General features: G+C 41.0%; 1 protein-coding gene across 6 annotated transcripts in view; it reads left to right on the forward strand.

Moving 5' to 3' along the window:
* The window catches only part of Slc12a1 (solute carrier family 12 member 1), a 77,973-nt gene that overhangs the window by 15,958 nt on the left and 45,950 nt on the right, over positions 1–16,065 (forward strand). For all 6 annotated transcript variants that reach the window (XR_013108785.1, XM_076929670.1, XM_034494866.2 and 3 more), the window contains 5 exons: positions 334–473; positions 1,952–2,062; positions 2,469–2,580; positions 5,018–5,145; positions 8,399–8,483. Coding sequence is in view for 5 of the 6 variants with exons in the window: in XM_076929670.1 (XP_076785785.1) it covers positions 334–473; positions 1,952–2,062; positions 2,469–2,580; positions 5,018–5,145; positions 8,399–8,483 (576 nt within the window). In the remaining variant the exon portion in view is untranslated. The remainder of the gene's footprint in view (positions 1–333; positions 474–1,951; positions 2,063–2,468; positions 2,581–5,017; positions 5,146–8,398; positions 8,484–16,065) is intronic.

Consider the following 16,065-nt stretch of genomic DNA (forward strand, 5'->3'; position numbering starts at 1 on the left):
GAAAACTTTAAATCTAAAATTTTATTTGTTATCTCATTAATTTGGATACTGTAGTGATTTTTTAAAAAGACAGCACATTTGGGTAAAGCTTACTGTTATTAATTATAAATTTAAATTAGGATTCTATTGGTAAGTTTTGATAGATTAAACTGTATTGTCACATAGTTTGCAGACTATGTACGAGTACAAGCTAACTACAAATACACATGAGGACCTAGGACATCCAAAATTACTAGGACTCCATATACTCTTATTGGAATGGTTACACTAGGAATTTAGAGACTGGATATCTTGGCATCCTGTTTCAGCTGACACACAGTTTTCTCTTCGCAGGTGGAGCCTACTACCTGATTTCCCGGAGCTTAGGGCCTGAGTTCGGTGGGTCAATAGGCTTGATCTTTGCTTTTGCCAATGCAGTGGCTGTCGCTATGTATGTGGTGGGGTTCGCAGAGACTGTGGTGGATCTTCTTAAGGTAATTAAAGCTTTACAATTCAAACCAAACAATCAACTTCACTTTCTTTCTTTTTCTTTTTCTTTCTTTCTTTCTTTCTTTCTTTTTTTTTTTTTTTAACAGGGCCTGAGGGGATAGTTTTATGTCAAGATAAGAGAAGGAAAGTTCAGTATTAGAGCAGGGGCCCCAGGCATGTCCTCAGAGGATCTGGCTTTGAGTTCAGCTCTCACCCTGCCATCTGGGAGACTTTAAACCAATTTCCTATGCATCTGAGGCTTATTTTCTGAAGCCGAAAGAGGAGCTAAGCTGTTACTGCTTTGTGCATTTCACAAGAGTTCAGAACCGATCAGGTAAAAAGGAGGTACATGGAGAGTGTGTAACATGTGAAGCTTCAGGTAGAACGCAGGCATGCTTCCCTGCAGCCACACCTCGGTTGCTCACAAGGTTCCCAAAAATGAAGAAAGTTTGAATGCGAGAACAACTGACTGTTCTTAGCTAGGTGTCCACCCACCCAGTTGCTCTGGGAAGAAGCTCTGTGAGCCCGTGCAGTGTGGCAACTCCTCGCCTTCCTCTTGTGCTAATAAAGGGTCTGAGTCTGGTGATAAAAGGTACCTCTATAGGGAAATTACACGAACAAATGAGCACATTGTGTATTTCTTAAGGTACGTTCTTGTCTTAGTCAGGGTTTCTATTCCTGCACAAATATCATGACCAAGAAGCAAGTTGGGGAGGAAAGGACACATTGCTGTCCATCACCAAAGGAAGTCAGGACAGGAACTCACACAGGGCAGGAAGCAGGAGCTGATGCAGAGGCCATGGAGGGATGTTACTTACTGGCTTACTTCCTCTGGCTTGCTCAGCTTGCTTTCTTATAGAACCTAAGACTATCAGCCCATGGATGGCACCACCCACAATGGGTCCTCCCACCCTTGATCACTAATTGAGAAAATGCCTTACAGCTGGATCTCATGGAGGCATTTCCTCAACTGAAGCTTCTTTCTCTGTGATAACTCCAGCTTGTGTCAAGTTGACACACAAAACCAGCCAGTACTGCTCTCTTCAGGAGATGCATGACTGAGTCTGTGTTCTTTGTTCTGGAGTTGAACAACACTTACTTTCTGATATTCATATTATAAGCTACCCATTTTTATTCTCCTAAAATTCCCCTTGGCACATAAAAGTAATTAGTCCTTTTGCTAAAACACAACATAAAAGGTGTGGACATGCATACTTTTATTTAGTGCTACAACAGCTCCCAGAGCTGTGACTAAAAGGAATTTCTAACATCTCTAGCCCCTCGCCTTGCCTATCAAAGGCCTACATCACAGATAAAAAAATTAGAATTCTTTTGACTTCTGGAACTTATGAATATTTCATTTTCTTATTATCCTATGTGGCCTCAGGTATTTGTGTACAGTATCTCTTCTTGTTGGATGTTATACGAAAGACTGAATGCAAAGCGCTATCTCTAACCATCTGAGTGATTCCCTCCCCCCCAGGAGAGCGATTCAATGATGGTGGATCCAACCAATGACATCCGCATAATCGGTTCCATCACAGTGGTGATTCTTCTGGGAATCTCAGTAGCTGGGATGGAGTGGGAAGCTAAGGTGAGTATCTCTGAATAACACTGTGATAAGTGCTAGCCAGGCCCAGAGTTAATCACAAAAATGAAAGAAATGCCATACTCACAAAGAATAGCTCGTTACAACAAAAGGCATAAGTCCATGCTAAGCAAGCGTCATAACCACTAAACACCAAGTCTGGTCAGGACTGCCTTGTTTCACCTTGTTTGCTGCTATTGTGGGGACATAGCCAGCAAGACTGATGCACCTTTGTGTGCAACTATTGTTCAGAACAGCCTCACTGCACACTGGAGACCCAAGTTTCATCCTCATTTGCTGAGCACAGAGGAGGGCAGTATATTAAGCTTTATCTGTGCAGTGAGAATATCTAGATTTGAATAGTCTGTATCATTGTTGCTTCTAAGTTGGCCACTCTCCTGTGATGTCACAGGCTCAAGTGATTCTCCTGGTCATTCTTCTCATTGCCATTGCAAACTTCTTCATTGGAACTGTCATTCCATCCAACAATGAGAAGAAATCCAGAGGCTTCTTCAACTACCAAGGTAAGTGTGACCAGTCAGTCACCGCTCAGTAAATGTGTCTATACTATTCTACCCATTATTACTTTTCTCACCCCATCCCCAGCCACCAGAAGTCCAATGTGATCCAGGAGAGGGCCTAGAACTGGATTCTGGTTTGATCTTGACTCTTGGTCATCAGCTGAACAGGTTATACATATTCTGTTTGGTTCTTAAATTTCCCCACTAAATCCTGAGGAAAGCTGGGCGGTGGTGGCGCACGCCTTCAAACCCAGCACTTGGGAGGCAGAGGCAGGTGGATTTCTGAGTTTGAGGCCAGCCTGGTCTACAGAGTGAGTTCCAGGACAGCCAGGGCTACACAGAGAAACCCTGTCTCAAAAAACAAAAAACAAAAAACAAAACAAAATCCTGAGGAAAGTTTAAAGTAAATATGCAAAGTATTTAACATTTAAAAGTAATTTTGAAAAGTCAATCCTTTTCAGTTGAAAGTGTAAAAGTCTCTTGTAAATCCTTGAATATTATTCAGTGGTCACTAGATGGTTAACCAGTAAAAATAGAAGCTACATGTAGGGGAAAAAACCCTGGAGCTGGGAAAAATGATCAGCCATTGCAGAACACTAATGTTAAGTCAAGTCCTCTTGTCCTCCTGGGAGGCTTTGTAACGTTCAAGCTTGCTGGGCATAACCTGCTGAGGATCACTGTCAGGCTTTCAAGTATCATGGGTTAGAGGACCAGTGAGATTGCAGAGCCTTTCATAGCAGCTCACAACCTCTGTAACTCCAGTTCCAGGGGATCCAGCACCCTCTCCTGGCCTCTATAGGCATCAGGCAATCACACAGTATATAGACATGCATACAAGGAAAGAATGCATACACAAAGAAAAAGAAGAGGTTATGGGTGAATTACTTGTGTAACTCCTTGTGATCTCACCACAGCGTGCACATTTGACTTTTTTCTCCCCGTTCTGCTTCTCCTACTTTCTTACTTTCTACCCTAGCTTACTCAAGAGCACACGACTGAGGTACATATCAGGTACATGTACATCACCTACATCTACATATTCATATCTCCATTATGTATTCAGTTCTCAGTACCTGTGACGCCCCCTCACCATTCTTAAAGCCATGGGGGAGGGCAGCTGGAGAGCTGGCTCAGCGGTTAAGAGCACTGACTGCTCTTCCAGAGGTCCTGAGTTCAATTCCCAGCAACCACATGGTGGCTCACAAAACCATGTGGTTCTTCTATTTGCCTTTCTCTACAGTGGTTATTTTATTTCTTTGGGTTTTACTGTCCTTTCTTTTCTACCTTTCCCCCACTTTGCATCTTCTGATGTCTTCAACTTTTTTTCCTCCTTTTCTCATCCCACATTCCCTTCTTTGTCCAGTTTCTTCCTCTTTCTCCCTTTTCTCAAAATTGCTTCCTTTTGTCTGGGTGACAGCCTCTAGCGTTGTTAGTACCTCACCATGGTCCTACTCTCTGAGGATGTGGCTATGAGGGGTAGGTGACAATGGATGGTATATTTGTGAGGGAGCTAACATGCTCCTGTAAGAATTATGGGGTTATTATTTATTAATAAATAAAGAATTATTTATTTTTATGTATTTTAATGTAAAAATTTTTTCATACAATGTACTCTGATTATGGTTTTCCCTCCCACAACCCCTCCTTAATCCACTCAGTCTCCCCACAGGCAGAATTCCATGCCCCTTCTTTTTCTCTCTTTTTAGAAAACAAGAAAATAAACAGGCAAACAAAAACAGAATAAAAAAAAGAAAACTAACTAAAAATACACACATTTACATAAAAACCAAACCCATCAGGGCAGTGGTGGTGCACACCTTTAATCCCAGCCCTCAGGAGACAGAGGAAGGCAGATCTCTGAGTTTGAGGCCAGCCTGGTCTACAGAGTTCCAAGACAGCCAAGACTTCACACTGGAACCCTGCCTCAAAACCCAACCAAACAGAAAACATTAAAACACAAAATTGGAAACCCATAATATTCAAGCAAAGGAAAGCAAGACAAAAAAAAGTTCAAACAAAGCAATATGAGACAAGAAGTCTTTTAAAATAACCATGAGTTTCTTTTGTGTTGGCCAGCCACTGTTCTGCATGGGGCCTCTCATATGTATGATTCATATGCCCAGTGAGACTCTACTGGAGGAGACTAATTTTTCCTTCTACAAGAATTTCTCATCCTTTTTCCATTTCTTTTGTATTCAAGAGGACAAACAAGTGTGGTTTCTAATGGCTTTTTCAAAGCTCTGTCTAGAGGTCTAAGACTTAAATGTGTACCTACAATGATAGATACCTCAGTACTAGAATTAGAATAACAAACCATTTCAAGTTGACTCTGCTGCAATTCTAAGGATCTGTTTCCACTTAGAAATACAGAAGTTAGGAGTGTAAGCTTCTCCTGTGTAGAAAACCCAACACAGTAATGTTCCTCTCACTTCCATTTCAGCATCTATATTTGCAGAAAACTTTGGGCCAAGCTTCACAAAGGGGGAAGGCTTCTTTTCAGTCTTTGCCATCTTTTTCCCAGCTGCTACTGGGATTCTTGCCGGTGCCAACATCTCTGGAGACTTGGAGGTATGTAGTTTCCTCTGCTTTGTAGCTCTGGTGGTGGGAGTGTGGTTTGAGCATGAGAAGCTATTCAACTTAGAATACAACTTAGAGCATGATAAGTCCCAGAGACTCAAGAATGAAGGTTTCTACTTGACTTCCTGGTTAGTTACAAGCTCTTTCTCACTCTCTCTCCTTTCATTTATATCTTCAAAGATAGCATGGTCTTAGTAAATACTGACTGAGGAAGTGGGTTAAGGCATTTAGACTTGTTATACTAGTGACCCACTGCCAGGATAAATTCTTATTTTTTGGTTGTGAGCCTAGCCTTTAATGGCTGAGCCATCTCTCCAGTCCAGTCATGGTAAATTCTTGAGCAGAGAGTTGATGGCAGAAGAAAGGTCATGCCAAAAGTCAAAAAGTAAAAAACTTGTTCAAAATGGTTTTCTCACTTAATAAAATTTAGTTATGAACTCCGTCTTCTCTTTACCTAGGAAAGTTTACTGATATAAGCTTCCAGAAGCTACCAGCAGGCTTTTAAATTGGAAAATATTGTGCTTTCTTTAGACTCCTTAAAAACAAGGTGCTTAGTCAATTCATCTTACTTCATGCCTGAATTAAGGCCATTCAGGAGAGGTAAAAAGCTCTGCTTTTGTTAGAGTTTGAAACAAAGGAAAGAATATCTTTTACTGTAAGCTATCATAAGTTCTATTCCATTCTGTTCTTTTAACACTGGTTTCACTTTACTGGATTGGCTTCGTGACATAGTAGAAGAGGCTTACATTTAGCAAACAAGGTTAAAACAGGTGACGTCCTCCTGCCACCCACCTCCTATTCAGTTATGCTCATATGAAGTTGGTTACATCACCCATGAAGTTTTTGTGTGGGGTGAGCATGTGCCTGCTTTTGTGTGTGTGTGTGTGTGTGTGTGTGTGTGTGTGTGTGTGTGTGTGAGTGAGTGTGCTTGTGAAGGCCAGAGGTCAATATGGACACTTGGTTTTGTTTTGATATTCTGGAACTTGGGGAGGCATCAAGTAGGCTAGACTGACTGGCTGGCCAATGAGCTCCAGCCATCCACCTGCCTCACCTCCCCAGTGCTGCGATTGTCAGTGTGCCCCAACCCTTGTTTGTTTCTTCTTTTAAACATGGATTCCAATAATTGAACTCAGACCTTCATGCTTATCCAGCAAACATTTTACTGAACCATCTCCAAGTTCCCAATACATTCTTAGGCAATAAAATACAATGAAAACATCATGTAAATTAGGAGATTAGATAAGGTCCATCTCAGCCACACTGCCCTCTCCTCCTTCCCAGGAGCTGTTGTGTTGCACACACTTGCTCATTGACACTGGAGACAATAGTATGGAGGGAAGAGGCCAGATACACATGTACCAGCAACACACTTTATACAGATGTTTCTAGAAGAATTGGAGCTTATGGATTAGTAGCTGTATTAGTAGAATTGGTTACAACCATGTAGGGCAGTTTTGATGGGTTAAGTCATGATCTCCAGTGGTCAGGTTGCACCTGCATTCACCAAGTATGATCTTTTTGATGGACTTGATCATTATATTTAAGTTTTAAAACAACCAATGCTCAAATTTCATTTGCCTATATTGATTGCTCCAGGAGACTATTGTCTGCCGGAATTATACTTTTCTCTATTTGGTATTTATTGACTCCTTCTGAATGCCAGGTAACAACCCTGTATAAGAAAAGCATGCTTGAAAATATTTGTATAAAAATTGAATTATATATAATCCAATATGCTGCTTGGAAGTTGGTTTGCTATAATTTAACCATCCCTTTTCTAAATCACACATAATGTGGTAAATTAAGGATCGTGTGGACTCAATTCAATGTATGCCTATACATTTATAAGCAAGAGAAAAGTCCCTACTGTGGCACAGGCTTGACCTTACCTTGTAAGGTCATGAAGAATTTTGAGAGACTGGAAAATTTAGTAGATGATACTTTTTGCTCAGCCAGAAAGGCTTTTTGTTTGGTTGTTTTTTTCCTGTTTGTTTGTTTGTTTGTTTGTTTGTTTTAATTAAAGACAAAACCTAAGCTCAACACAAAACACACATATCCCAGCTATTGTCAATATGCCCAATATGTCTGTGTGTCTGATGTATCTACATACAATTCACAAGGAAACAGAGGTCTGTTGTACTTCTATAATGTTCCTTTCAATGGGAGTTCGACTCTCTTTAGTTGAGCACTGAGTTTTTGTTCATTTGTTTTTTTTTTAACATTTGGATTTGTTTATTAAGACTAGAACTATGATCCTCCTTTTCTTTTTATTGAAAATAGATTTTTTTCATACAATATATTCTGATTAAGGTTTCTCCTCCACAAACTTCTCCTAATTCCTCCCCACCCTCTCTCCCATCCATATCCACTCTCTTTTCATCTCTTCTTAGAAAACAACAGGAACCAAGGGATAATAATAAAATGAAATAAGATAAGTCAAAATGAAACAAATATATAACAAAATAACCAAACAAGAAAAAAAAGTAAAAAACAAAATTACCAGAGAGAGAGAGAGAAAAAATGCATATAGACACAGAGATAGATATTCATGTTCACAGACACAGAATCCCATGAAAACATAAAACTGGAAGCCATACTATATCCATAAAGGACTTGTAAGCAAAAACAAACAAACAAATGAATCTGACTTAACATCATAAGACAAAGAACCCCAAAGATGTCTAGATGGTTTTGTGTTAGCCATCTACTGCTATGCATTGGGCCTGCCTTCGAGAGTGGTTTGTTTCCCCAGTGAGACTCCCTTGGAAAAAAAACTAATTTCTCATTTGCAAATGGCTATCAATCAGAGATTACTTCTGGGTTAGGGATGGGAGCATGTGAGCACTTTTCTTTTCAGCTCTAGGACCCCATCTGGTACAGACTGTGCAAGCTCTGTGCATTTATAGGCAGCACCAGGTTTTATATTCCTTTGTTCACTCTAAACCAAAAGATCTGAGCCTGTGGGTCATGACCCCTCTGGGAGCTGCATAGCAGCTATTTAATTACACTTATGAGTAACAGTAAATAATAGCATGGCTGGGGCTCACCACAACATGAAGAAGTGTGTTAAAGCATCACAGCATCAGGAAGGTGGAGAACCACTGACAGTCTGCCCAAAGACTAGATGGTTTTTTTTAGCCCTTGCCTTAGGGAGCACAGTTTAACATTTTGAAAATACAGAAACAACTCCTAGCATTCTGATCATTTTTCAGTTTATTCTCTCCTCTGCATATTTTTTCCACAGGATCCTCAGGATGCCATCCCCAGAGGGACCATGCTGGCCATCTTCATCACCACTGTTGCCTACATAGGTGTTGCTATTTGCGTAGGTAAGAGGAACATCTCTGACATCAGAATTGCAAGGAGTCCAGTGGTTCTTTGTGTCTAATGGATTTCAGTGGCACATAAGTAAGCAGAAAGCTTTTTTAAAAAAATTTTTTAAGATAGTAACTTTACTTCCTTTCTTAGTAGCGAAGGGTTTGTATCTTGCGAGGGAGGGGTGATGTAGTGCAGGTATCTTCAGATCAGTGCCCTGCCTTTGACTGTAGTGCTGAGAAAGCTATCACTCCCAATACTCAGTTCTCTTGCCCTGTGAAGTAAGTGAGAACCAGGGCAGAGCAAAGTAGTTAAAAAAAGAAAGAGAGCGAAAGAGAGAGAGAGAAAGAGAAAGGGAAAGAGCAAAAGAGAGAGAGAAAGAGTGAAAGAGAGAAAGGAAGAGAGAGAGAAAGAGAGAGAGAAAGAAAGAAAGAAAGAGAAAAAGAAAAGGAAAGAAAAGAAAAAGGAAAGAAAAATCAAACAAAACCCAAACTCAAACGTGGCAAAGAAAATCATGAAAGATGGAGAATTCACAACAATATTGCCAACTTGGAAGTGTCATTGACACCAACTGCCAGGAAATCATCACAGCCCCAGCTGTTAGCAGTGTGGAAGCCAGCTCTATGCTTCTCAGCGAGCAGAGCATGCATATGTGCCTTTTCCTTTTGCTCACAAGGCAAGCTTTGATTCTAGCTACTGCCTGAAGCTACACCTCTTCTTAAGGCCATTGCATGCTTATGCCATAGTGGAAAAGAAGGAGTATGTTTTCCAACAGGCAGAGAGGAAACTCTCCTCAGTGATAGTGAGGAATGCAGGCCCAGGATAGACAACTAGGGAAGACTGGTGACCATTTGACCAAAGAGTAAACTCCAGTTGTCCTCTGCTTAGTATAAGAAAAATTGGGAGAGTCCAATATCTTAAATTGGTTTCTGAAGAAAAAACAAAAACTGAAAAGCAAAAAGTTAAAACTATTGCCTATCTTGCTGCATCTTGTGTGAAGAAACCTGGTAAGGTGATTCACTGTCCTATGGCATTCCCAGCTGAGTTACGCAGGAAGACATTTTCTAATTCAATGCTTTAGGACATCAACCACTTCAGAATAACACTGAAGCCACCTGAGGTTAAGTCTTCCAAACGTGGTTTTGGGCGAGCATCTGCGTGCTTAAGAAATAAAAACGTTGAGGGAATGAGTAGCCAGAGCTCACGTGAGAGGCTCTTTGGGTTTCAGGTGGTAATTTGTGTGGCTGTACATTGCCAGGTTGTGACGACTTCTCAGAGAATCAGTGTTAACAGTGGCTCATGGCTGGGCATCTCAGGACTTGGATCTGTCATGCAGGTCACAAAATATGTGTTCCAAAAAGATGGTCGGAGGTAAAGTGACCAGTGCAAAGAGGCAAAATCTAGGTGGATTATATGTCTTAACTATTAGCAGCCATAAGTTCAAAGTGTACAGAGAGGCTAGCCAGCCACCTCTCAAGCCTGTGATAAAATGCTTCGGGAGGGAATTCCACTATTGACAGAATATACTTAATTCTCATCCCCTGGGAACTATCTTTTAAAGAATTCCTATCTATCTGTCTATCTGTCTGTCTGTCTGTCTGTCTGTCTATGTATCTATCTATTTATCTACCTACCTACCTACCTACCTACCTACCTATCTATCTGTGATATATGTATGTCCACATGTATGTTTAATTGCATGTGCATTTGTGAGTGTAGATGCATGCATACCAGGGAGTACATGAAGATCAAAAGACAGTCTCAGGTAGGTCCTGGATTTCACCCTCAATTAAAACAGGGTCTCTTTGTTGCCTACTGCTGTGTGTCTAGGTGACCTGCTGTCTTGCAGACAATCACTTGCCTCCCTTCCCATCTCAGCACGGGAGGGCTGTGACAAATCACTACCAGGCCTAACTTTACATGGCTTCTAAGGGTCCAAATGAAGGTGCTCGGGTATGTGCAGTGACTTTACTGACTGAGCCATATCTCCAGCTTCTGTCCTAATGAAAAGGCTCATCTAGAATTAGAACCAGTGACCTTTCACACTAGAAGCAACACATCCTCAGACCAATGAGCCACCTTGGGAGCTGTCTTAAAGGTAGTAGTAATGAAAGACCATGCTGGGGGGAGTGAAAAAGCAAAATGAACATTAGTTGGCATTTGGCTTACAAAGAACATATTTTTTATATAATTTTCAAAATCCTTACATATAGTTTACATGTATATCCATATATTTCAATAACTATCAAATACATAATGGCAGAGATTACAGTCAGAAAAACTCATAGGGATGGTAAAAAATTAAAATATATACTGAGTCTCTTTGTTTCATTTCTTTGATATCTTATTCATATACACCATTGCATCTTCTAATCCATGCCCCTATGGCACCTTCTTATACCCCTTTCCCTCCATTGTTACACTTTCTCCCCTAGTTAGTTCTCCCTCTACTTTCCCATCGTATATATGTATATGTGTTGGCATATGTCTATGTCTACATATATGTGTAGGTATGTAAGTAGACACACACAGATTTACATCTAGATTCTCATACAAAAGAAAACTTGCAACGTCTCTCTTTCTGTGTCTGTCTTATTTTGCTAAGCATGGTGATTTCTAGTTTTAGCCATTTTCTGTCAAGTAACATAATTTTCTTCTTCTTAAGAACACTTGTTGTGGGGTGGGAGAGATGGCTCAGTGGTTAAGAGCACTGACTACTCTTCCAGAGGTCCTGAGTTCAATTCCCAGCAACCACATGGTGGCTCACAACCATCTGTAATGGGATCCAATGCCTTCTTCTGGTGTGTCTGAAGATAGCAATAGTATACTCATATACATAAAATAAATATAAACTTTAAAAAACAGAACACCTGTTGGCACACATAAATACATGCAGGCAAAGCATACAGACACATAAAAAGAAATAAGTAAATCTTAAAAAAAAGTTTTGTTTTTTAAAACAACTCTGTTTCTGAGAATTTACCCTGGAGAAATATTCTAAGATTTAGAAGAAAAAGTCAATGCATAAAGATGTTCATCAGACAATGTTTATGGTATAAAATAATGGAAGTATTCAAATGCATGAAATTAATGAAATAGAAAGGAGTCTGATTATCTCATCATTAATATTAATGGTTACTTAGGAAATATTAATGTTTTATCCCAAACATTGCCTTATGAGCTATTTTGTTCAGTTTACATACAAGGAGACGGATTCCATTACAACATCCACATAGGCATTTGTCAGTACGCTTAGTTTTGCATTGTTCCCACCCTCTCCGCACCCCCACTCTGCCCCAGGCCTTCTCCCTGCCTCTCCCTTCCCCATGTCAGGTCCTGCTCCTGTTTTCCTCTTACCCGTGCCCCATTACCCTCTTTATTTCTCACCTCCATTCTCTCCTCATCTCCATTCTAGCTACATGGCCTACAAACACACACGTGCATGTATAATTTTAAATTTAGATTCTACGTCTGAAAGAAAACATGCAGCATTTGCCTTTCTAAGGCTGGTTTGTGTCACTTAGCATAATGATTTTCAAATGTGTCCATTTTCCTGCCACTATCCTAGTTTCATTTTCCTTTCTGACAGCATAAAATCGCACTGTGTAGACAGCACATCTTCTTCATCCTTTTGTATGCAGGTAGACACTGAAGCTACTTCCATGTCCTGACTATCGTGGGCAGTGCAGCTGTAAGCACTGATATGCATGGACTTTTGTGATATGTCTACCTAAGACCTCTTGGGTATATATCCAAGAGTATATCTGGGTCTTACATTCAATCTACTTTCAGTTTCTTAAGGAGTATTCATATCGGTTTCCATAAGGGACGACATAAGTTTACATTCCCACCAACAGTGACTAAGAGCTCCTCTCTCCCCATATCCCCAGCAGTCCATGCGATCTTTGCTTTCTTCCTTCTAAGTTAATTTTATTTTTTATATTATACTATAATTACATGACCCCCTTCCCTTTTTGTATATGATGTTCCTTTAAGCATCTTCTGTAGTGTGGGTTTGGCGAACTCACCAACTTAGTCTGTGCCTGCCGTGAGATGCCCTTATTTCTCTGTTAATTCTAAAAGATAACTTTGGTGGATATGGCAATCTTGGTCAACAGTTACTTGCTTTGGAATATTTCATTTCAAGTTTTCTTGGCTTTGAAGGTAGCCTGTGAGATGTCTGATGTTATTCTGCTGCTTCTGCCTTTGTAGATAACTTGGCACCACCCCCTTACAGCTTTGAAAATGCCTTTTTGCTCTGTATTTTTTTGACATCTTGATGGAGAATCTTCTCTCCTCACATCTATTTGGAGCCTTAAATGTTTCTGGAGCTTGAATGTCTGTCTCTCTGAGTTTAGAGAATTTCTGTTATAATTGGTAGATTTTTTTTTCTTCACAGCTTTAGTGCTGGCCTCTTTCTTCTGTGCTGTGAGCTCTGAGCTTTAGTGGCTTGTTCACATCCCAGAGCCCTCAGATGTGACCATGCTTGTTTGCTGCTGTCGGCGCCTGTGCTGACTTCTGAGGGCCATGCTCCCTCAACCCACCCTCCATCCCTGATGTTCTTCCCTCGGCTTGCCAGGTTTTCTGGGGACCAGTGACGTGGGCGGTGTTTATTTTGGCCACTGGGTTTTTTATTTTCAAAGCTTCTGCGTTTTTGGCTTTTTGTTTTGTTTTGTTTTGCTTTCCAAAAATCTCAGTTTCCTTGCTGACATTTTCACCTGTATTGCTGATTTCCTTCTCTGTTTTTTTTTTTTTTTTTTTTTCCCTGTGTTTGCTCATGTTTCTCTCTGTGGTCTAGATCAAATTCATCTGATAGTTTGTAATTTCTTTTAAGTTATTGATCATATTTACCAGACAACTGAGGTTGTCACCCGGCATTTTGCACATCTCGGTGTCTTTGGGTTTAACACTTGTGGAGTTACAGTCTCTTGAAAGGGTCATGCTGCTGGCTTTTTCAAGTTTCTTTTGTCTCTGTTGTAATTTATGCATCTCCTGGTTTAGGTATCTCTTCTGGATGATTTTTTTTTTTTTTAAGGGAAAGGTCTTTCTTATTTAGTCACTTACTCTTGTGGTCTCAGTCAGAGGAGGAAACAAACCTCTGTACCCACAAATACATCAAATGATGGGAAAGACAAATCCACCTAAAGCCATTTACAGCCACTGATACATCACCAGTGGTTATCAACTAAGAATGGCATGACTTCAGAATGTGCTATAGAATGAGAGATAAATGAGATGAGGACGAGCTGAAGAACGGTGAAAATAGGAGGACAGTGGAGAAGAGAGCAGAAGGGGGGATCAAAGGGCAAGTATTTCCTCATTTTAAAGAACTTCAAAATCAAATGGAATAAATATAATAAATAGGATAAAAGTTTAAAAAGAAAACATAGGAGTTTTAGGAAAAAAGTATCCTGGCTGGAGAGATGGCTAAGTGGGTGTTAAGAGCAGGTGCTGCTCTTGCAGAGGACCCAGGTTCAGTTCTCAGCACCCACGTGGGTGGCTCACAACCACCTATATCCAGCTGTAGAAGATCCAATGCCTGTGGCCTCTGCGAGCACCTGCACTCAGGTGCACAGACCCACATAGACAAACACAGACACATAATTGAAAAGAATAAAAGAAATCTGTTTTTAAAAAGGGAAAAGCCAAAAAAAAAAAAAAAAAAAAAAAAAAAAGCAAATTTAAGTTACTATAAAATGGGGGGAGGGAAGAAGAGCCAGAAAAGAAACAAAGAAAAAAAATGTCACCTCAAGGTAGGGATTTAAAAAAAAAAAAAAAAAACATAAAATGAGATGAATGTATGAAGAAAAATAAATATATGTATTACAAAGTTTCAAAAGATATAATACAGTGAAGATACTGCTAAATATATAGGAAAAGCGAAAGAGGGAACCACACAGTGCATGGAAAGACATTAGAATGGCTCTGTCTGGGTCTTCGGAGTCAAATTGCTAGTTACAAGCCTTGGGGAGGGGAGTTAGTTGCACTGTGGTCCCGATCTCCTCTGGTTCGTACTGTTGTGAGTCTGTACTGGATTAGAGCCTGCGCCTTCACACTGCTCTCCGCAGCCATGTTTTCCTTCTCAAGGTGTCAGGGGCTTCTGCTGGCCACTCTGTCTGTCTGTAAGCTGGACAGGTTCTCTCTCTTCCTGAGACTCCCAGACCATGGATGTGCCTGTTCTTGCAGAAGGGTATCTCCTTGGTGCACAGGGGGGTGCGGAGATGGATGGGGGGGGGGGGGGGAGGAGGGCGGCAGCCACAGCACTGAGATGGAGGCAGAGGACCTCACTGCTAGTTTTACATACACCTCTAGAACTCTTGGCCTCAAAAGCGTTGAGTCGGAATCTCATTGAACAAACAGGATCTCTCTCATTGCTGCTGCCACATGAGCTGGTGAAATCGTCTTTACCAACGAGCACCGGGGCTTTGGGCTTCTCCGTGTGGGGTAGGGCGGGGAGCTGCCTTATCTTCATCTAGCTTACCTTTTGGAAGTGGTTTCTGAGTCCCAGCCATGGGCCTAAGTGCGCAGATGCGGCTCTTCTGGGCTCACTTCGGAGATGCATCGCTATGCATCTGTGCTCAGCTCTTTGCTTTTCTTCACTTTATGGATTCCCAACGCTTTCCCCACATTTCGGTTTGGGATGAAGTCTAATATTTTGTATTAGGCCTCATCCCTACACAAAGAACTATAGGGAACTAAGAAACGCTGAGAGCAGAAGAAATGGTCCTCCCCAGGGAAGAACACAGTAATTGGTGATCCAATATCAAATGGTCAGCCCCGAAAACATAGACAAGTAACAGTATACAGACACAGCATGTTGTATTTGTGTGTTTAGAAGTGCATGTGCATGCACACACACACACACAAACACAGATGCACTCGCACATATAACAACAATTTTAAAAAAAGAGGCCATGAATTTGAAAGGGCAAGGCAGTTGGGTATACGAGAGGGTTTGGAGGGAGGGAAGAGAAAGGGGGAATAATGTAGTTACATTGTAATCTCAAAAAAAAAGTTTTTAAATTACATCTAAAGTAGAATTATAACTGTTTCTAAAAAGTGTGCAATTAGTTGAAAATAAGGCTGCAATTTCTTAGTTATTAGATTTCTTCCCTTGATTGCCTCTCGGGTAAAAAGAATTGTTAAAAATCATTTGGTCAGTAGAACTAAGGTCGGTCTGAGCTGTGCACATGTTATGCCAAAGCACTGCACATTTTGGGAATGAGAAAGTAAGAGTCTCTGCACGAGCCTTCTACAAGATAGCCTCAGGAACAGGGAGCCCACAAGGCAGGGGAGCAGCAGCTTGCAAACCCCAGAGTGTTCAGCATGGGTCTGACCTAGGCCCTCAGTGTACGTGTTATAGTTGTGTAGCTTGGTGTTTTTGTGGGACTGTCTCTGAAGCTCTTGCCTGCTCTGGGCTGCTTTGTCTAGGATCCAATGTGAGGGAGATGACTAGTCCTAGTGTAACTTGGTATGTCATGTTTAGCTGATATCCCTGGGAGGTCTGCCTTTTTCTGAAAGGAAGCAGAGGATGAGTAATGGGGAGTAGCAGAGGAGGTGGGGGGGGTGGGGAGGGAGAGGGAAAACTGCAGTCAG

This window comes from Arvicanthis niloticus, chromosome 2 (assembly GCF_011762505.2).
Source record: "Arvicanthis niloticus isolate mArvNil1 chromosome 2, mArvNil1.pat.X, whole genome shotgun sequence".
Classification (NCBI taxonomy): domain Eukaryota; kingdom Metazoa; phylum Chordata; class Mammalia; order Rodentia; family Muridae; genus Arvicanthis; species Arvicanthis niloticus.